The sequence below is a fragment of the Coenobita brevimanus genome, chromosome 39 (genome assembly GCF_032717465.1).
Source record: "Coenobita brevimanus isolate Jiangsu-jjx chromosome 39, ASM3271746v2, whole genome shotgun sequence".
NCBI lineage: Eukaryota > Metazoa > Arthropoda > Malacostraca > Decapoda > Coenobitidae > Coenobita > Coenobita brevimanus.
Genome location: NC_136992.1, coordinates 28,114,848 through 28,138,079, shown reverse-complemented (window position 1 = coordinate 28,138,079; position 23,232 = coordinate 28,114,848). Strand labels below are relative to the sequence as shown.

At 41.8% G+C, this 23,232-nt stretch overlaps 1 protein-coding gene across 2 annotated transcripts in view; it reads left to right on the top strand.

Annotated features, from left to right (window-relative positions):
• Positions 1–23,232, top strand: part of cnc (NFE2 like bZIP transcription factor cap-n-collar) — an 820,654-nt gene that overhangs the window by 790,166 nt on the left and 7,256 nt on the right. For both annotated transcript variants that reach the window (XM_080270051.1, XM_080270050.1), the window contains exon 13: positions 17,267–17,374. In XM_080270051.1, the coding sequence (XP_080126177.1) occupies positions 17,267–17,374 (108 nt within the window). The remainder of the gene's footprint in view (positions 1–17,266; positions 17,375–23,232) is intronic.

Genomic DNA, 23,232 nt, shown 5'->3' with positions numbered 1-23,232 from the left:
TTTTGTTATTTGGGAGACATGTTCCGTGCTGGAGGTTGGACTGGAGCTAGTTCTGTGGCTAGTGTGAGGGGTGGTTGGAAGAAGTTCAGGAAGCTGTTGCCTTTCCTGATGTTGAGAGCGCTCTCCCTTCTTGTTAAGGGGTCTTTGTATGGGGCATGTGTTAAGATATGTAATGATGTATGGTAGTGAGACCTGGGCAGTAAAGGAAGAGGATATTCTCAGGCTCATATGTACAGAATTGGCAATGATTAGGTTGATCTGCAGCGTGTCCATGAGTGTCAGGCCTGGGGGGGCTAGGTTTAGATGGAAAAGTTGAGAAGTAGGATCGGACTGGAGTGTATTGGTGTTGTGATGAGGAGAGGTAGATTGAGATGGTTTGGGCATGTGTAGAGGATGAGGGATTATAATTGGGTGCAGAAAGTGAGAAGTGTTAATATTAGGGGTAGGATAGCGAGAGGTAGACCAAAAAAGACCTTGGACGAAGTCATTGAGTGTGGCCTCAGGGTTAAGGGACTAAATAGGGAAGCTGCCAGAGATCGAGCAGCATGGAGAGCCACTATTAGGTGACCAAGGCCGATGCATGCAACCATGTTGGAACCTTCAAAAACGAAAATGGCATGGTTACAACTGGGTGTAGGAAATGGTTTCCTGGTGTACAGGAAGCTGTTTTGCTTGCCACTCATTGTAGAGTTACCCATTGACAGAAGGAAAAGGAAAGAGTGAAGGAAGGGAAGACAAAAGGAAGGATGGAAAGAAAGAGGAAAGGGAGCAGCACTACATCGAGTGAGTGAATGTTGTGTGGCCCCACCAACCACTTTTTGGTTATGTAAATTTCACATCAGTACACATTTTGTTTATGTTTGTGACACTTGCAGTTACTGTAACCATAATAAGAGTTGATTGTATAATTTATCAATTGCCAGACACCTTAATCCCATAAGGGGTGGCCACAAACAAATTGCCTTCGTGTCGCCCTGTCCCCTGCCATTTCACTGCCCTGCTCCCAGCTCACACCCCTCTCTCTCATATACCTTTCCACTCCATCCCTGCATCTCATTCTTGGCCTCTCCCTCCCTCTCCACCCCTCCACCTCACTCACATACACTCACCTCTTCAGTCTCTCGCTCTCCATCCTCTCCATATGACAGACCACCTCATTGTATTTCTCCAAATGCTTTCTATCATATCCTTTTCCACTTACAGTATTTCAATAAAAATTTTGCAAGTAACGTTTCTCACTTTTTCGACATGTCTCACGGTCACATTTTCCTTAACAGCACAACAGTTATTAGCAGTAATCAAATTATCTTTATCTGTTGACATATTATTGATATGAAGGACTTGATTGAATGAGTCATATCACAGACTTATTAAAATTAGCTACCGGTACTCATGCCAACTATGAGAGGGGGTAGCATTGCAGTAATATTCCTCACGCAACTTTTGAAAATCTGTATAACATCCAAATTAAAACGTATAAACAACCCAACTGTTGTATGATGAGTGAAGTGTTGGTTATATCTATCTATCTGTCTATCTATATACCTAGGCTGCTTCCCCCAAGGAAAGGGAGGTAGCCGAGACAGGACGACTCACTCTCCATTTACTCATCCATTCAAACACATTCATTCGCATCTTAGCCCCAAAGGGGAGAACGGACAGATCCTCACCGCATCACACCGCACAAGGGTCAACTGCGCAATGCAAGCAGTGACATCCACAGCAGGGCCCGACAGCAGAACTGGTTTACCCCTGCCACATCATAACAGACCCATCCCCTTACCCGCACCTGACCTGACTAGCTGATCAGACCAAATGCGGGAGAATATCCCCTCAGGGCTGCGTCATCACTTATTCATTCACAATTTCTCTCCATTTATTTCTGTCACGCACAGCCACTCTTCCTTGCTCAACAGACATCCCTCTCGCATCCAGCGCTCTCTTCACACTGTCCATCCATCCTATTCGTGGTCTTCCTCTCAGTCTTACACCTCTCACATCAGATCTAGTTATCTTTTTCACCAATCGCTCATTATCCATTCTCTCCATATGCCCAAACCATTGCAACACCCTCTGCTCAACTCTACCAGCCATCTTCCGAACAACTCCAGTTCTCCTTCGCACTTCATCATTTCGCACTCGATCCATACGCGTCACTCCACACATACTCCTCAGACATCTCATCTCCATTACATTCAGACTTTTCCTCTCTGCAAAAACCATTTGTTTATATTGCATACTTTTGCAGTTATATATAACAGAATTCAAGTAAGATGGAGGAATAGAAGAAGGGAAAGACGAGAGGAAGGAGTAGTTGCAAGGAGAGTGGAAAGGTTACAAGAGGATGAGAAAAAGGCAGAGTATAAGAGAGAAGTGGAGGAACGATTGGGCAAATATGAATTGGAGCAGATGGGAGATGTGGAAGGTGTGTGTAGGATATTTACAGAAGAAATATGTGCAGCATGTGATGTGGTGTGTGGAAGGAAGAGAAGATGGAGGGGGGTGCAAGGAACAGCGTGGTGGACTGAAGAGGTGAAACAGGCTGTGGCACAAAAGAAGAAAGCATACAATGAATGGATGAGAAATAGGGGTGTGGAAGAAGTTGAGAGGCGGAAGAGAGTTATATGTAGAAATAAAGAGAGAGGTGAAAAGACTAGTAAGAGAGAGTAAGAGGAGAGTGGATGAGGAATTTGGAAGGAATTTGAGTGTAAAGTGGAGGGACTGTAAGAAAATGTTCTGGAAAGAGGTGAAAAGAGTAAGACAGGGTGGAAGTGAAGTTAGCAGGGGAGTGAAAGATAAAAATGGTTGATTACTAGTGGAGAAGGGAGAAAAAGTGAGCAGATGGAGAGAACACTTTAAGGAATTGTTGAACATAGAGGATGGAAGTAATGCGAGTATAAGTGGCTGGGGAATGGCTGGGAGAAGGAGGGAGGTGAGAAGACAGGAAGAAATCAGTAGGATAGAAGTTGTGGACGCAATGAAGAAAGTTAAATTGGGGAAAGCCCCAGGAATTGATGGAGTGTGTGGTGAAATGCTGAAGCATGGGGGAGAGGTAGTAGTAGAATGGATGTGGAAGATGTGCAGATTGGCCTGGGAGGAAGGTAGAGTCCTGGAGGATTGGAAGTCAGGTATAATTATTCCCTTGTACAAAGGGAAAAGGGAAAAAGAAGTGTGTGGTAATCATAGGGGCATTTGTCTTCTTAGTATAATAGGAAAAGTGTATGGTAGGATACTTATTGACAGAGTTAGAGAAAGAACAGAGAAATTAGTTGGAGAAGAACAAGGAGGCTTTAGGAAGGGAAGAGGTTGTGTAGATCAGATATTCATTCTTAGATCTTTAGTGGAAAAGTTTCTAGAGAAGGGAAAGAAGTTGTATGCGGCTTTCATTGATTTGGAGAAAGCATATGACAGGGTGGATAGACAAGGATTGTGGAAAGTGTTAAGAATATATGGAGTAGATGGGAAGTTGTTGAATGCTGTGAAGAGTATGTACGATGGTGCGAAGGCTGCAGTGCATGTGGATGGTGAACTAAGTGAATTTTTCTCTTTGAAAGTTGGGTTGAAACAGGGATGTGTCATGTCTCCATGGTTGTTCAATCTGTACATGGATGGGGTAATAAAAGAGGTACAAGGTAGGGTAGTGGATGTTGGAGTGGCCCTGGTGAGAGAGGCTAATGTTTGGAAACTCCCTGTACTGTTGTTTGCAGATGATACTGTGTTGTTGAGTGAAGACAAAGGGGAGCTGCAAGGCTTGGTGGATGAGTTTGGGAGAGTGTGTAAGAAACGGAATCTAAAGGTGAATGTAGGGAAGAGTAAAGTGATGGTCTTTGAGAGAGGTGAAGTTAGTGAATGTACAGCGAGGTTGGATGGTGAGGAATTGGAAAATGTGAGTACGTTTAAGTACTTGGGTAGTGTGATGAGGAAGGATGGAGGTTTGGAGGGTGAAGTGCTTGAAAGAGTACAGCAGGGAAGAAAGGTTGCTGGTTCTTTGAAAGCAGTGATAAGAAACAGGGAAGTGAGCATGGAAGTGAAAAAGTTACTACATGACAGTGTTGTGATACCAGCTAACGTATGGAAGTGAAACTTGGACGTTGTTGGAAGGACACAAGTCAAGAGTGAGAGCAGTGGAAATGAGTTGTTTAAGAGGAGCCTGTGGAGTCACATGGAGAGACAGGCTGACGAATGAGTTGTTTAAGAGGAGCCTGTGGAGTCACATGGAGAGACAGGCTGACGAATGAGTTGTTTAAGAGGAGCCTGTGGAGTCACATGGAGAGACAGGCTGACGAATGAGGATATAAAGGAGCGTTGTGGTGTGGATGTGGATGTGATAGGAAGCGTTATGAGGAACACACTGAGGTGGTTTGGCCATGTGGAGAGGATGGAGGGTGAAAGACTGATGAAGAGAGTGTATGTGAGTGAGGTGGAGGGGGGAAGAGGGAAGGGGAGGCCGAGAATGAGATGGAGGGATGGGGTGGAGAGGTATATGAGAAAAGGGGGTGTGAGTTGGGAGCAGGGCAGTGAAATGGCGGGGGACAGGGCGACTTGGAGGCGATTTGTTTGTGGCCACCCCAAACGGGATTGAGGCGTCTGGCAATAGATAGATAGATAGTAGTTCAATAAACAGTCTCCAAATGTAGCATTCCTCACTATGGGATGACCCAGTTATATGTAGAGAGGAACAGAGAGGTGAAGAGATTGGTGTGAGAGAGTAAGAAGAGAGTGGATGAGGAATTTGGAAACATGGTAGTTTGATAGCGGAGAAGGGAGAAAAAGTGAGCAGGTGAGGAGAACACTTTAAGGAACTGTTAAGCATAAAGAATGAAAGTTATTACAAGTATAAGTGACTGGGGAATGTCAGGAGAAGGAGGGAGGGGAGAAGGGAGGAAGAAATCAGTAGGATGGAAGTAGTGGAAGCAATGAAGAAAGTAAAAATGGGGAAAGCCCCAGGAATTGATGAAGTGTGTGGTGAAATGCTGAAGCATGTGGGAGAGATAGTAATAGAATGGATATGGAAGATGTGCAGATTGGCCTGGGAGCGAGGTAGAGCCCTGGGAGATTGGAAGTCAGGTATAATTATTCCCCTGCACAAAGCAGAAGGGAAAAAAGAAGTGTTTGGCAATCATCGAGACATTTGTCATCTTAGTGTAATTGGAAAAATATACGGTAGGATGCTTACGGTAATGACAGAGGTAGGGAAATAACAGAGGAATTAGTTGGAGGTAAACAGGGAGGTTTTAGGAAGGGAGGAGGTTGTGTAGATCAGATTTTCATCCTTAGGTTTTTAGTGGAAAAATTTCTAGGGAAGGGAAAGTAGTTATAGCCAATGCATCCTTCATGGATTTGTAGAAAGCATATGACAGAAGGAATAGACAAGGAATGTGAATAATATTAAGAATATATGGAGTAGCTAAATGGGAAGTTGCTGTGAAGAGTATGTATGAAAGTGCTAAGACTGCAGTGCATATGGATTACTCTCCACAACTGTGTGAACTGATTGAATTTTTTCTATCAGATTGTTGGATTGAAACAGGGATGTGTCATGTCTCTGTGGTTGTTCAGGTTATAAAGGAGATCAAAGGTAGGGCAGTGGTGTTGGAGCAGCCCTAAAGAGAGAGGGCAGCATAGTAGTAGTAGTTGTTGTTCCCTAGGCAGTCTGGCTGAACAGCCCCGAGTCCCTAAGGAAGGCCGTGGCTGAGACCAGGCTTTCCCACATAGCTCTCAAGGAGTGAATGTTTTGTTGTTGGCGTAGGTGATTGTGTGCAATGCAGTGTTCCGTAATATGCTTAATAGTGTGGGTTCTGTGTTACATCCTGGACAGGCATCAGCGATGGAGTCATCCAGCCTCTTCTGGTAACTTAAAAAGGCTGGATGATGCCCACATCTCAGCCTGGCCAGGTGGACCCTGTCCTCACGAGGGAGTTAGGATTCAGAAGGGTGGATGTCAGGAGGCCATGCATGCAGCTCTGTGTTGTCTTTAAGTGACTGAATGGAGCGGTGAGTGATCTGAGAGTGGATATGCTTCTGGAAGCTGGTCTGAGGTGGGCGAGGGGGGAGAGATGACAGTATTTGTGCATGGTATCGTGTGCTGGGTGTTGTTTTGATGTTCCTTGGTGTGGGTGGATGTGCTGCCATGTACTGTAGTTGATGTTGTGGGTTTGTGGAGGCTGCAGCAAGAAACTAGGGTGCCTCTCATGTCTAGGTGATCCTTGACTTTGAGGACTTTGGTTTCTTGATGTAGGTGGTCTGTGGGTGTAGTAGCTGTGCAGCCTGTGATTATTTTTAGGGCCTTGTTCTGTATGGTCTGTAGAGTGTTGTAGTGTGTTTTAGTGAAGTTAATAGCCCAAGCAGGGCTTGCATAATTCATCACTGAATGTATATATTGTTTGTATACTGTGGTGGTGGTTTCTTTGTTGTGTCCAAATGTTGTATGGGCAAGTGACTTCAAGGCATTGAGTCTTGGTGTTATTTTATTTTTAATGTTTGTGATGTGTTTTTTAAATGACATTGATGTATTGTATGTTACACCAAGGATTTTGGGTGTGTTATTTATGGTGAGGTGTGGAATGTGACTGTGTTCTGCCGTCTAGTTTGTGAGAAGGGTCTCCGTAGATTTGGCTGGGGCTGTCTTGAGGCTGTTTGTGGTGAACCATTCATGTAGTATGTTGAGGTAAGGTTGGAGGATGTGTGCAGCTGTGTTTGCATTTTGGTGTGTACATGTAAGTGTTATATCAACTGCATAGGAAGCTACCGAGGGTATGTGTATCTCTGGTGTGTGGGGTGTGGGTATGTTGTGCATGTATAGCTTAATGAGTGTAGGGGACAAAACAGATCCTTGGGGGATGCCATTTGTGAAGTTGGAGGATGTGTGAAGCTGTGTTTGCATTTTGGTGTGTACATGTGTTAGATCATCTGCATAGGAAGCTATGTGCATCTGTGGTGTGTGGGGTGTGGGTATGTCGTGCATGTATAGATTAATGAGTGTAGGGGACAACACAGATCCTTGGGGGATGCCATTTGTGAAGTTTCTGATGTTCGAAGACTGACCGGCAAGTGTTACATGTGCACCTCTGCCTGCTAAGTAGTTTGCCAACCATCTTTTTGTGTTATTGTACATGTTTGTGTCAAGTATTTTGTGAGTTTGTGGCGGGGGATGGCATGAAAAGCTTTGCTGATGTCTAGTGTGACTAGGAGTGTTCTGTGTGGTGGCCTAGCTGAATTTATGCCATCAAAAACTCTCTGTGTAAGGTCTGTAAAAAGAGTGGTTGTGGATTGTAGTAGCCTAAAGCCATGTTGTGATTGGGCAAGGGGGGTGTGAGGCGTAACTAGTTGTAGTACCAGTCATTCAGTGACTTTAGAGGGGGTGCAGAGGAGTGTGATGGGGCGATGTGAGGAAGGTAACGTGGGGTCTTTGTTGGGTTTAGGGATAGTGATGATAATGCCATACAGTACTTCCAGATGTTGGATATTGTGTTGTGTGAGTACAGTAGCTGTAGTTTGACATGTTGGTGAGTGCTTGTATGCCTTGTGGTCCAAGGTGTATAAGGTGAATATTGCATATGTTGTCTGGGCCACAGGCAGATGATTGCTTAAGGTTGTTAATGATGTGCTTCATCTGGTTTTGTAAGTGAAAGGTGCATAGTCTGGGTCTGCGGGGAACTGTCTCTAATGTTGGATGATACGTTGGTCGTCGTGATGGAGGTTTAGATGGCTGACATGTGAAGTGATTGATGAAAGTGTTTGTTTGTTGTGTGTTTGAAGGTATGGTGTCTGTTGTTGTGATGGCAGCATGTTATTGTGTAGTGTTGCTGTTGGAAAGTGTGATACTGTTTAGTGTTTTGTAGAGTTTACTGGTGTTTGTTTTGTGGTCAAGTGTTTAGAGATAATTATTTCCATTTAGTGTTTGCTGTTCTGATATTTTAATTGTTCATTTGGGTGTTGAGTTCTTGTATTTGTTGTATGATGTCTTGTGTATGGGGTGTTGGGAAGTGTCGCAGTGTGTCCTGTTGTCTGATGAGGCCTTGACTTTCTGGTACGAAGCTGGGATTGCCTCTAGGGATGTTTTTTGTCTGCGTTTTGTATAATCGTATTGAAAGTGTTCACAACAGTGTTGATGTTTGTTTAGTGTTTCGAAATGTTGTTCTGTTTCTGTTGTGAAGGCCTCTCAGTTGGCTCTCTTTAGTGCATGTGTGTCTGTGGCCAGCTGGAGTGATTCAGGTTTTGGTAGTGATGATGACTGGGAGGTGATCAGATCCAAGGGTTTTGACCACTCTCCAGGACGTAGTAGGGGCGAAGTTTGGGGATCAGAAAATGATGTCTGGGGATGATGGGAGGAAGAGGGCTTGGTGTGAGATATGGGTATGTTGGTAGAGATTGTTCAGTATGAAAAGATGATCTGCCTGGGAGTGTAATACCAGCCCTCTGTCTGTGTCAGGGTTGTTGACATGCCAGGCTAAAGCCTTGGTGTTGAAATCACCACCCAGGATGATGATGGGTATGTTAATGATGTGGTGTATTTGTGGAAAGTAATTGTGTGGTACGGTACTGTGGGGGATGATTTATTTAATTATTATTATTATTATTATTATTTTTTTTTTTTTTTATTTTTTTTTTTTTAATGTGTCCGACTCTGGGCATAGGCTTCACAGCCTGCTATCAAGGCCCAGTAGTCCTCCTACAAACCATACACCCCTACATGTCACCACTTCAGTGCTAACACCCACCATCCATATTGAATATATACATGCTAGGGCTGTCTCATATAGGACTGGTGTATTGGTATTAGCGGGGGTATTTTATGACATGTCAGCAGGTCTTCTGGTAGATCAGTAAAGTCTGCTTTAATGAAATTCAGATCTTTAAACTTCCCTGCCCCAGCTGAGATTTGAACCTGGGTCCGGTAGGACTGCAGGCCACCTTTCTACCAATTGAGCCAGTGTATTTGTTGGCGATTGTTGTATGTAATTTGTTACCAGTGCGTATTTTAATTTATTTCTGTTGTGGTGTCATGTGGGGGGAGAAGTGACTTTCTGTTGTGGTGTCATGTGGGGGGAGAAGTGACTTTCTGTTGTGGTGTCATGTGGGAGGAGAAGTGACTTTCTGTTTGGAAACTTGCTGTACCGTTGCTTGCAGATGATACTGTATTGTTAAGCTAAGACGAAGGGAAACTGCAAGGCTAGGTGAATGAGCTTGGGAGAGTATGTAAGAAACAGTCTAAAGGTGAATGTAGGAAAGAGTAAAGTTAGGGTCTTTGAGGGAAATGAAGTCACTGAATGTGCAGTGAGATTGGATGATGAAACGTAAATTATGAGTGCATTTAAGTACTTGGGTAACTTGCTGATGAGTAAGGATGGAATACGTGCTCCCTACGTGTCAGGTGGGTTGGTGGAGTGTTAGTGCCCCTCCCTGTAAGACAAATAACTCAGAGTCAAATGGCCACCCCGTACGGGATTATGGCGTCTGGCAATAGATAGATAGATAGAAGGATGGAAGTTCAATGGATGAAGTACTTGAAAGGGTACAACAGGGAAGAAAAGTTGCTGGTTCTTTGAAAGCAGTGATAAGAAATATGGGAGTGAGCATGGAAGTAAAAAAGTTGCAGCATGATAATATTATGATACCAACTCTAATGTATGGAAGTGAAGCTTGGACCTTGTTGGAAGGACACAGATCAAGAGTGAGAGCAGTGGAAATGAGTTATTTGAGAGGAGCATATGGAGTTATGTGGAGAGACAGACTGACAAATGAGGAATTGAAGGAGCTTTGTGGTGTGGATGGGGATGTGGTAGAAAGCATTGGGAGAAATACTTTGAGGTGCTTTGGCCTTGTGGAGAGGATGGAGAGCGAGAGACTAATGAAGAGAGTGTATGTGAGTGAGGTGGGGGGGGAGGGGGGCCAAGGATGAGATGGAGGGATGGAGTGGAAAGGTACTGTATATGAGAGAAGGGGATGTGAGCTGGGAGGAGAGCAGTGAAATGGCAGGGGACGGTGACTTGGAGGCGGTTTGTTTGTGGCCACCCCTTACGGGATTAAGGCGTATGGCAATAGATAAAGAGATTCTCAGTGAGAATAGTGATAAAGAACTGTGAAGTGAGCATGGAAGTAAAAAACTCGCTACACGACACTATTGTGAACCTCACTTTAATGTATGGAAGTGAAGCTTGGACCCAGTTTGGAAGGATTCAAGACGAGTGAGAGCAGTGGAAATTAGTTATTTGAAAGGAGCATGTAGATTTACCTTCGTACTAGGTTGGCTGACTGAAATGTTTGTGTCTGTGTTACAGGGATAGACGGACAATTGGGGAAGTAAAGGAGGGTTGATGTGGATGTGACTGAATATGTTCAAGAGAAACACTTATGTGGTTTTAGCTTGTGGAGAGAATGAAGAATAATTGACCGACTTGTAGAGTGTATGTGAGTGAGGTGGAGGGGGAGAACTAAGTGATGTGGCATGATGCAGCAAGTGGTAGACTAACGCTCAAAGTTGCTGCTACACAGTGCTCCCATCGCGATTACACTGTGCCAGCTAGTTGATGCTCTTTTTGAAATGTTTGGTTTCTTTTTTGACAGACCTTGTAGCATAGTATTGCATTTGGATTACTTCAGTTAAATGACACTGCTGTAGTAAAAATCTAATAATCATACATTTTGTGTCTGTGTCAGTCATACCTTTTTTCTAGTTTGATTGATGAGGATGTTGTACATCTGTCTCAGAAAAGTGCCAGCCCCAGCTTGTGAAGTCTCAGAGATGAAGTGCCATGTTAGTACACACTTTCTTTATTCTTTTCCTTGTGTAATGGTTCCGGAACTGCCAGTTCCCGAGATGGTGTACCTACTGTACTGTACTGTACCTGTAGGATGACCCCACCGAGGTGGTTGGTTGCCTGTGGCTGACAGGACTGCACAGTCAGATAGACTGGGGTTAAATAACATCATTAGCCTCTAGTATCTACTGTATGTCCAGGGATGATTCATAGTCTAGGTAGCTATGTAGTGTAATGAAAAACTCTTCCAACCAAGTTAGATTGAGACAGTTCATAGGAATAGCCAAGAGCAAAACAAGTACTATACATATCAGAAAGACTTCAACTTGATAAAAGTCATTCTTTGTCCAAGTTTATTTTGCTGTAGACAGTTTTCAGGCTCCAAACCTTTGGTTCTTTCCCTTTTACATTTACCCCGGGCATGATATGCCTATAGAGCAAGTGCCATCAGTATGCATTTGGTTTCCTTAGCTTTTAAACGGCAAGAGACAACATACCTAGAGTATTTTGACTAATCTTATGTATTTTATACACCACTGGGAAACTCTGTAAAGTTCAGTCAAGAACTTGCCTTAGTAACCCTGAAGCCTTAGGGGATAATTTTGATAGTAAATCCTCAACTTATTGCATTAATTTGAGGGAAAGGCTAATGATATAGCCAGTACCGGTATTTATTACAAATGACAATAACAGCCTCAAGATCGATAAACAGCAAGCGCATACATAATACAGGAATATTGTGAGATTTCCACATAATAGGGCCATATGTTTACTTGTTAAAGGGTTTCATGGTACCCAAGCCAACCTCAAGTTCACCTTTTGGGACAGTTTTCAGGGTTTCTTTCCAGGATATTTACCTACCTAATAAACATTACATTACATACAAGCCCTGAAGGATTCGTCACCTTGAATGGAAGAGGTTGTAAGCTTGCTGGGGGGAGGTGGAGTGGGATTCTGTGGCCAAGAAAGAGCAAAGATCACACAGAGCCCATGTGCAGCCAGAGCGTGGGGAGAAGGTAGGCTAAACTGGGGCACGAATGCTCAGTGGACTGTGACGACTCCTTGCGCAGACACACAATAGCAATACATCTTAGGCTGATGCAACCCACACTATGATTAACACTGGCCGTGTTGTGTCTGTTCCCACCACATTATGGCCCTAGTTTGCCACGTTATGACTGTTTGAACCATACTTTGGGGCCTCTGGCCGCGTTATGTCTATCATCCCCGCATAGTATGGTGTTAAAAAAAATGGGCAGCTTCCTCCATCTGCTTAATGTCTATCATTTTCGCGTTGTGACTAAATTTGGCTATAAAATTTGCCTCGTGTTTTATGTGAGTTTCATGCTATGGGATCATGCATTATGTGAGTGCTCGCTGTATGCTAAATTATTGGGATACCTAACCGAATTCTACTTTGATTCTGTTTAGGTAAATATAAAATACATTCAGTATTTTCAGTTATAAAAGAGCTACAGAAAAAACTATGTACAAAAATAAATTTTTGTTTACCTTGTGACTGCCTCTTCCATGTAATGTTTGGTCTGGCAGCCATGTCACCTCAGTAAATTGACCATTTGTTCAGTTTATTAGAAAAATGATTAGTAGGCTCACAGAGGTTGATAAAGCTGGTTGCCAAAATTTGGTATATCAAGGTTTGATTTAAGGTTATTGTATATTTCCTCTCGCAAATGCCAGATAATTTTACTTATCACTGGGAAATGTTCTTAGCTCCAAGGGTTAAACTTTCCATAATTACATAAGTATTATTTGATCCAATACAGGCTGCCCTAAGAGTTTGAGGGGTTTATGTTCCCCAAATCCCTGTCAGCACCAGGAGCCAGGAATACTTCTCTCAGACTTAAAGTTACTTCACAGTTACTAATAACTATGTAGAAGTCATCAGCAGTTGCTACAGTGTACATTATTTAACAGAGCATGAAAAACAACAGCTTGAAAGCCCTTTTCTTTCTCTGAAACATTAAAAATAGATGTTAGAACATTTGTTATGTATACACTTTCATCACAAATGTAACCACTTCATGTGTAGCCTACACGTGCACTTTTCACCATACACTCAAAAACCATCCACACCTATACTCTTACATGAAGCATTCGTTGAGGTCAGGTATATTCTCCAGTGACAGATAACAGTGTTCCTCCATCTCATGGAGCGACTGCCCTTCCACCCATACAGCGCAGCTTGAACATGTATAAAAGACGTGCCTGTCCACGTAGGGCATATGCAAATTACGTGGTGCAGTTCATACAGGTACATACTTATTGCTGAAAAAAAATTTATAATTCTTTAATAATAAGTGCACCAAGAATTGTTATAGTACTTGAGTAACCCCAGGCTGCCTGGCCATAGATTTGAAATTTGTATAATAATATGCCATATAATACTGTACACCAACAGAACTGTTATGGCATAAATTCTTATTCATGTAAGAGTGTCATGGATGAAAAATGGCAGCTGTAAACCTGCGAGTAGTTGAGAATACATTATAAATCCAAAGGTCATTTTTAAGACTATTGTATTTGTCTGTAGGCATGACCCATCAGACAGCCTAGTAGTAAACACTTAACATATTGTGGAAGAGTGCATGCTCAGCGTCTTCCTGGACCCCCATCCTCCTTCATGTTCATGCCTTAATGCACCCGTTTGTGTTTACCATAACTTTGTTAAAACATGGCCTGTTGCATATTTCAAACTCAGATGATTTTGATGATTGTGGGTAAGGAAAGTACGGTACAATTAGGAAGATTATCTCAAAGGATCTGTAGCTAGTAAGGTGTTTGTGGTGGTGATGGTGCTGGTGGTGGCAAGAAACAGACCAAGGGTACGCCTCCTGTCAATTTGTGATAAGAGGGTGGGAAATACATACGTGGGGACAAAGGTACATTATTTTAGATGATCCTTTGATTTTTCCTTTATATTTCATGTTGTACCAACTTTCATATAGCAAATGTGCCAGAAGGGATACCATAGTTTTTTTTTTTTTTTTTTTTTTTTTTTTTTTTAACAAGATACTAGTTCTTTTGCTGCTGTTATTATTATTATTATTATTATTATTATTATTATTATTGCAGTATTATTATTATTATTATTATTATTATTATTATTATTATTATTACCAGTATTATTATTATTGATCCATCCATCCATCCATCCATCATCCAGTCCTACGTTGCCCTATGAGAAGCATAGGAGCCCGGGGCTAAGCAGTTGGTCCTGACATTTAAGATGAGAGTGACCAGCCTCACTCATCCCTGAATGGCATTACATGAGCAATAAACCCCAACCATCCCTTGGATATAAACCTTCACCAGCTCAATCCGATTGGAGTGCCTTAATTACCCACTAAACCACCAGGTGCCATAATTTGATTATATGATTACCACCCAACGTAGTAAATGGTTTCCTGGTGTACAGGAAACCATTTGGCTTGTCACTCAGTGTAGAGTCACCCACAGCCAGAAGGAAGAGGAAAGATATTTTTACCAGTATTTTAGAGCAGACAGAGAAATAGATATTATTAACACTTTATAGAATAGGTGTTTTCTTCAGCCTTATAGGTTAACCTAAAATTATTGGGCTACCAGTATTTGCCAGAGATCGAGTAGCATGGAGGGCCGCCATCAGGTGGCCAAGACCGACACATGCAAGCATGTTGGAGCCTTCAAAAACAAGAATGAAAATGTATCTGCCCTTTAAAGAATTAATGTGGTAAAGTTTTTTGAAAAAAATAGTGCAGTTAAGCGCAGGTTACCTCCACTAATTAAGCATTGGTTATCTCTACTTAGACTAACTCTCAGAGAAGAAAACTCGGTACATATAACATGTATGGTAAAGTCATGGTGCAGCTGAGAACATGGACAATTGAATATCTATCTATCTATCTATCTATAGCCCGACGCCCTAATCCCGCAAAGGGTGGCCGCAGACAAAACGCCTCCAAGTCACTCTGTCACCCACCATTTGACTCCCCTCCCCCAACTCACCCCCCTCCCTCATATACCTCTCAACTCCATCCCTCCACCTCATCCTCGGTCTACCCCTCCCTCTCCCTCCCTCCACCTCACCTACATACACCCTCTTAGTCAGTCTTTCATTCTCCATCCTCTCCACATGTCCAAACCACCTCAGTGTATTTCTCCTAATCTTTTCAACCACATCCACATCTACCCCACAACGTTCCTTCACTTCTTCATTCGTCAACCTGTCCCTCCATGTCACTCCACATGCTCCTCTCAAGTAACTCATTTCCACTGCTCTCACTCTTGACTTGTTCCCCTCTTGCAAGGTCCACGCCTCGCTTCCATACGTCAGGGTAGGGATCACAATACCATCATGCAGTGACTTCTTAACTTCCATACTCACCTCCCTATTTCTCATCACTGCTTTCAGTGTGCCAACAACCTTCCTTCCCTGCTGTACCCTTTCACGTACTTCATCCCCCAAAGTTCCATCCTTACTCATCACACTACCCAAGTACTTGAATGCACTCACATTCTCCATATCCTCACCATCCAACCTCACTGCACACTCTGTGACTTCATTCCTCTCAAACACCATAACTTTACTTTTGTTTACATTAACTTTCAGCTTCCTCCTCCTACACACTGTCCCAAATTCATTCACCAAACCTTGCAACTCCCATTCATCTTCACTCAACAATACTGTATCATCAGCAAACAGCAACACCGGAAGCTTCCAAATCTCACCCTCATTCATTAGGGCCACCCCCACATCCACTGCCCTACCTTGTACCTCCTTTACGACCCCATCCATATATATATTAAACAGCCATGGAGACATTACACACCCCTGTTTCAGTCCCACATTGAGATCAAAGAACTCACTCAACTCACCATCCACTCGCACCGTAGCCCTAGCTCCCTCGTACATACTCTTCACAGCACTCAACAATTTCCCCTCCACTCCATATATTCTTAGTACCTTCCACATACCTTTCCTATCTATTCTGTCATAAGCTTTCTCCAAGTCCATGAAGGCAGCGTACACTTTCCTTCCCTTCTCTAGATACTTCTCCACTAAACATCTTAGAACAAATATCTGATCTACACACCCTTTTCCCTTCCTAAATCCCCCTTGTTCTTCTCCAACTAGCTCCTCTGTCATATGCCTAACCCTATCAATGGTAGTAAAGTTCCTTGACAACTGTTATTAAAAAATGATGAGAAAGAGAATCTGGGTTATTTAACTTGGTGTCCGGGTGGGAGAGAATACACTGTACAGCAGTTGTTCCACGGTTCAATTAGTCATCACTGTCCCATGAAGGCAACTGTAGCGAAGGATGACACTGCAGTCTGGAAGCTGCCTTGTGTTTAATGACTGGAGGGAGGGTGAGATCACAGGCTTGGTCTCAAGGTGGCAGTGACCAGGATCTCAAAGCTGTTGTATACAAAGGAGTACAAAGGAAAATAAACAGCAGCAGACATTACAGTCCTTTTAGGGCTGCTTGCTACAGAGTAGACAATGACTATGAGATCTAATTCTACATACTGAAGGATAAAGATAGAAAGAACTTGGGCTTTTTTATCAAATGACAGTGACCAGGACCTTTAAACTGCTGCATAGACCAGGGATTTCCCATAGTCTCCCCTTCACCACCAGGGATCTCTCTCATTTGTCCTTTTTTTTTTTTTTTTTTTTTCAAAATTGAGGAATTGAATATAGTATGTCAACCTCTTCAGTACTGAAGGTCTTTTTTATTTTGAGTAAAATTATCAGGAAGTTGCATGAATAAAGTAAAAAGACATCATTTGATTGAAGTGGTAAACATTTACCCATTATTGAGCTATATGTTTTCTGGAAAACAACTAACTCAGTGTCAAATGGCCACCCTTTACGGGATTATGGTATCTGGCAATGGATGGATGGATGTTTTCTGCTATATGGATGAAACATTTTGTGTCATTAATATGATTACAGTATTTGTATTTGTTCTGTTCAGTACATTATATTTAAAGTGCCATTCAGACCAAGCAGAATTATACAAAGGAAAGTTTGATTTTTTTTTTTTTCTTTTAAGTACAGGGTATGTCAAAAAAACTATCACATGGAAAATACTTCAGTATCATACTTTTCTTTGCAACTCTTTGAAATGACAACAAAACTTGCCTCTGGAGTACAGAACAAGTGGAGACTGGCTCTAGGAACATTTGTTTTCAGGATCTGCTCTCCTTGCACCCTCAATTCTGTTTCACTAAAAATGTTAGTACGTACCATACATGTGTTAACATTTTTTTGAAGCACTCTGTAATGCAGAAGATGAACAGAGATTGGGGGAAAAAAATATTGATTAGAAAAAAAATGCAGTTCTGGTACTTTTATGATGATCATTTGTACCAGACATTATAGTAGTGTACTTGTTTTGGTTTGTCTTTAATAGTGATATACACTGTATAAGCTGTGCAGTAGCTGTGAGATTCAGAAAAAAGTTGTAGTATCGTACTGATGTTTTCATTGTTTATTACAGAGGTGTCTGGCTCTTCAGTGGAACATGTCCAGCATAACCACACGTACCATATGTCCCCAGAGGGTCCCTCAGGCCTCTCTAGACCCTCTGCTAGAGATAAACAGAAGAGTAAGTTCTCCAGCCAGTCATGTAGGCTAAGTAGAATGTGTTATTGAGCTCATTTTGTCTTTATTTATTTATTTATTTTTACTGACTAAAGAACAAATAAGGAAAGCTGAACGTGTTCAGCTACTGAACATCCTGTGTTAACACAGGACCATTCTACATGCTGGTCTTTCTTTTATTAGTCAAGTGTGTTCATAAGTATAGTACAGTACAAGCCAGTCAGTATTATTGTATGATAGTCGTTGGATATATATATATATATATATATATATATATATATATATATATTTGTGGTAGGTGGGGCACTCACCATCCACTCACTCAATGTAGTGCTGCTCTCAGGTGTCTGCCCTGTCCTCTCCTCCATCCTTCTTTCCTTCCATCTTCTTCTGTCTTTCTTTCCTTCATTCTTTCCTCGTCCTTCTGCCTACGGGTGACTTTACACTCCCTCTTCTGTCTTTCATTCCTTCATTCTTTCCTCTTTCTTCTGCCTATGGGTGACTCTACACCGAGTGACAAGCCAAATGGTTTCCTGTACACCAGGAAACTATTTACTACGCTGGGTGGTAACCATATAACCAAATTTTGGCACCTGGTGGTTTAGGGGGTAATTATTGTGCTTCAGTCGGATTGAGCTGGTGAAGGTTTATATCCAAGGGATGGTTGGGGTTTATTGCTCATGTAATGCCACTCAGGGATGAGTGAGGTTGGTTACTCTCATCTTAAATGTCAGGACCAACTGCCTAGCCCCGGGCTCCTACGCTCTTCATGGGGCAACGTAGAATTGGATGATGGATGGATGGATACACTGTATATATATATATATATATATATATATATATATATATATATATTATATACCGTATTTCGCGGCATGTAAGACGCACTTTTTTGTCTCAAAGCTACCTTTAAATATCCCCATGCGTCATGCACGCTAGACTAAGGCAGGTTAGTTTGGCTCCATTGAGAAGAAACTCTTATAAAGATGATCATCTCACTGCTTACAACTAGCAAGCACAGTTGTAGTATGCAGACTTGATTTTATTTTTAAAAATAATATACACTAGTGTGTATATGCAGCAGATTTAAGAAACACGGGAGATCAGAAACACAAAACTTTCGCGGGTTTGTTTACAGCTGAACTGGCTAACATCGTGAAGATATTTAGCAGTTTAGCATCCGCACTATTCTAGCAAGCTAACGTACATGATCACTGGTGAACTGTCTGCTAACCTTCTGAAAGGCAATCTTGACCACTTTGCTTGCCATCCATTCACTAACTAGCAAAGCAATCATACTGGAGAGATGCTGGTTAGTGAAACTGCCAAGTCATCAAAACAGACTTTCGTCACGTATGGAAATTCAGTAACCCTAATTAGGTCAGTTACTTTTGTGACATTTTGTGAGTGTATATATGCAGCAGATATTAAAACACACAAGTTCAAGAACACAAAGCATTCACGGTTTGTTTTCAGCTCAACTGGCCAATACTGTCAAGGGGTTTAGCAACTTAGCAGTTTAGCGTCTAGCTTACACCCTACTCTAGCAAGCTAACATGCTCACTGGTGAACTGTCTGCTAACCTTCTGAAAGGCAATCATAACCACTTTGTTTGCCATCCACTTAGTAACTAGCAAAGCAGTCATACTGGAGAGATGCTGGCAAGCGAACCTGACAAGAAATCAGAATTGATTTTTGTCGCATATGGAAATTCATTCACCCTCATATGGTTGGCTTCTCTTAGTGACATTTTGTTTCATGCCTGACAAGAGTATCATAGAAGTGAACAGTCTTATACCAATAGCGAAAAACAGGAAAAACTGTTGGAACATTAAACAGTACTGCCTGAAGTTACAGCTTCACTTTTTCAGCCAAGTGAAGTACTTTAGCAATGTCTCTGCAACTCAGGGCACACCCAGTTACAGTATTTTGTTATGAAAATAGGATAAAATTCACTGAGTAGCAGAACTGATGCAATATCTGAAATAGCAGTGCCTGATGGGCATTCATATCAGCGTCCGCCATTTCTGCTGTATTCTTAGTAGACGAAGCGATCAGAATGATTGACAACGTTCACTTTCTGCATCTCTGCTGCCTAAGCAAAGCTCTCATGATCGACAATGGGGATCATTTAGGCCATAACGTCCAAATTGGTTAGGTTAGGTTAGGTTGTAAAGTCGTTTGCCATTTTGGACGTTACGGCCGAAATGACCAGAATCCTAAGGTGTAGGTGAGAGTTTGGTATGGGTGTAGTTAAGGAAGTAGGAGTGGGAAGAGTCAGGCTAGGTAACTGATAATCCGCTTATTATAATCCCTTCAGCCCAGCAATGTATTTTATAGGGTAGTTTATTCATGCTCGCCATATGATTTTATTCAGTTGAGGAAACATGTACTGAGGAGGTTAATGTGGGCTGTATCAAATGCCCCAAGTCTGAATATCGCCTGTGCTCAGTTAAAATGATTGCCAAGTTAAAGTCGTATGAAGTGTGGTATAAGCAATTCAATGGATGGTACTGAGGACCATTTACTGTATGAGAGTGACAGTGAAACAGTGATGATGACCGTGGTGATGACTTCCAGTGATGCTTCAGGACTTGGGGAAAGTAGTGATGAATTCTCAGGATTTGAAGACGAGTGAAATTTTCACCATGTCAGTAATATGAAGTGAATATAGGTTTTAGGTGATCATGACAGATGCAACCATGGAAAATTTAGGATCAATGGTGCTGTACACCTTTAGTCTTGCACTGACGATGTTTGGATGAATAAATTGTTTGAGATGTTTCATGTCCTTAAGTGATGATATTTATATTGACCAACCAAATACATTTTGATGTTTTTGGCATATAATAAAGCCACTGGGTATTCCAAAACTGACTGATGTAAATGTTTCAGAGGCGAGCGAATGTTGCATGTGGTGTGTACATGTGTGCGTGTGTGTGTGTACCACAGCGACTAGGAGGCAGCAGTGTTAAGACCAAAAATGGATGTTTTCACAGTACTCGAATGTTTTGAGATGGATGTCTGTTTTTAGCAAATTTTGGTAAGAGAATGGATGTTTTCACCATACTCAGTATGTTTTGAAATGAATGTTTATAGTAAATTATGATCAGTGAAGCATGCATTTTTTATTGTTGATGCTGCAAGGCAAACATAGCTGACAGTGAAGGAGTGATACTGAGAGAAGAGAGTAAAAACAGCTGTCTATCCTGTTCCCAAGCAGCCTTGCTATATTGAACTTTGGTTGTAAAACATTGTAATTTGTGTATTTACAAGTGCTACCTTTTTATATTATTTGTGGAGGTAATTACAGGTTAGTTAGAGTGCATGATTAATGATGGTAGTAGTCTGATATCGTGCTTGAGTCAAGGGAATGTGAGGAAATTCCGTAACAGGTGTGGAATATGACGGGGTTCTTTTAGGATAAATGAACTGATGTGAACATTCATTGTACTTTATGTTTTCGTCAGTGAATGAAAGAATAGAGTTTATTGACTTCATTTGTGGTTTTAAATTCATAAAATATTAAAAACAGTGTTTATATCAGTTTCTATCTATCTATAGCCCGACGCCCTAATTCTGCAAAGGGTGGCCGCAGACAAAACGCCTCCAAGTCACTCTGTCACCCACCATTTGACTACCCTCCCCCCAACTCACCCCCCCCCTCCCTCATATACCTCTCAACTCCATCCCTCCACCTCATCCTCGGTCTACCCCTCCCTCTCCCTCCCTCCACCTCACCTACATACACCCTCTTAGTCAGTCTTTCATTCTCCATTCTCTCCACATGTCCAAACCACCTCAGTGTATTTCTCCTAATCTTCTCAACCACATCCACATCTACCCCACAACGTTCCTTCACTTCTTCATTCGTCAACCTGTCCCTCCATGTCACTCCACATGCTCCTCTCAAGTAACTCATTTCCACTGCTCTCACTCTTGACTTGTTCCCCTCTTGCAAGGTCCATGCCTCGCTTCCATACGTCAGGGTAGGGATCACAATACTATCATGCAGTGACTTCTTAACTTCCATACTCACCTCCCTATTTCTCATCACTGCTTTCAGTGTACCAACAACCTTCCTTCCCTGCTGTACCCTTTCACGTACTTCATCCCCCAAAGTTCCATCCTTACTCATCACACTACCCAAGTACTTGAATGCACTCACATTCTCCATATCCTCACCATCCAACCTCACTGCACACTCTGTGACTTCATTCCTCTCAAACACCATAACTTTACTTTTGTTTACATTAACTTTCAGCTTCCTCCTCCTACACACTGTCCCAAATTCATTCACCAAACCTTGCAACTCCCATTCATCTTCACTCAACAATACTGTATCATCAGCAAACAGCAACACCGGAAGCTTCCAAATCTCACCCTCATTCATTAGGGCCAGCCCCACATCCACTGCCCTACCTTGCACCTCCTTTACAACCCCATCCATATATATATTAAACATCCATGGAGACATCACACACCCCTGTTTCAGTCCCACATTGAGATCAAAGAACTCACTCAGCTCACCATCCACTCGCACCGTAGCCCTAGCTCCCTCGTACATACTCTTTACAGCACTCAACAATTTCCCCTCAGTTTACTGATACATATTTATCAACAAAGTTGAGATGGCCTCGTGGTTTGAAGTCACATTTTGTTAAGACGGGGTTTTGTTTTCTCTTTTCCTGTATCATTCTTTGTACATAAAAGAAGAAACTAAAGGATGATGAGCAGTACTGAATAGATTCTGAAAGGTGAGTGTGTATCTAAGTGATAGTGGCTCATATCAGTCACGTTTTGTCAAGAAGGGGCAGTTTTCTTTTCCTGTACCATTCTTTGTATATAAAAAAAAAGAAACCAAAGGCTGATGATCAGTAATGAATAGATTTTGAAAGGTGAGTGTGTATCTGTGTGGTAATGGCTCTTATCAAGAAACCTTACTGCAGTCTTGGTTGGGGCAAACTTTTTTTTCACAGAACTGCCCTGCCAGAATTAGGGTGCGTCTTTCACAATGCTGCGTCTTGCATGCCGTGAAATATGGTATATATATATATATATATATATATATATATATATATATATATTATATTATATTATATATATATATATATATTATATATATATATATTATATATATATATATAGATATATATTATATATATATATATATATATATATATATATATATATATATATATATGTATCATCAGCCGTTTGAGTATCCACTGCAGGACCGGCCTATCCCAACCGAAGTCGGGACGATACGGTCAATGTATCTCTACCAAGTGGCTTAGGCTGTTTGTTAGAGATTGTATGTAGGGTGAGAGGTGCTTGTAAGTGTAACTGTAGTGTTGGAGTGGCTTTGGATGTGTGTTTAGTCTGTGAACCTAGTGTAATCGGCCCGCGCAAGCCAACTGGGTGCAAGCATACTTTATAGTAAGTGACACTGGTTTAACCACAGCACCCCTTGTGTCCGCCAATGCAGTACTTGGCCGGGTGAACACTCCCAAAGTTTATGGTAAGTTGTACACTTGTATTTGAACAAGTTCTCACACAATATCCTCACATAGAGCTCGAATATCTTCGTGTACTGCTGCAGTCCTCTGTCTTAGGATGCAGGGTGATTTTTAAGGTAATTTTTGTGGGGGAAAAAAATGCGTCCTGTGACACGGGAAGTACGGAAATTTTTTCATTGTTAAAGATATGCTGTATTTACAGTTACACATTCATTCATATGGAGATTTATTTCAGTTTGCGTTTTTTTCATACTTATTTTCATTTCATATTTTTAGCCATTATAATCTCATGCAGTGATATATTTTCTCACAGGAATGATCATTTCACCTTCCTTGGTTTCTG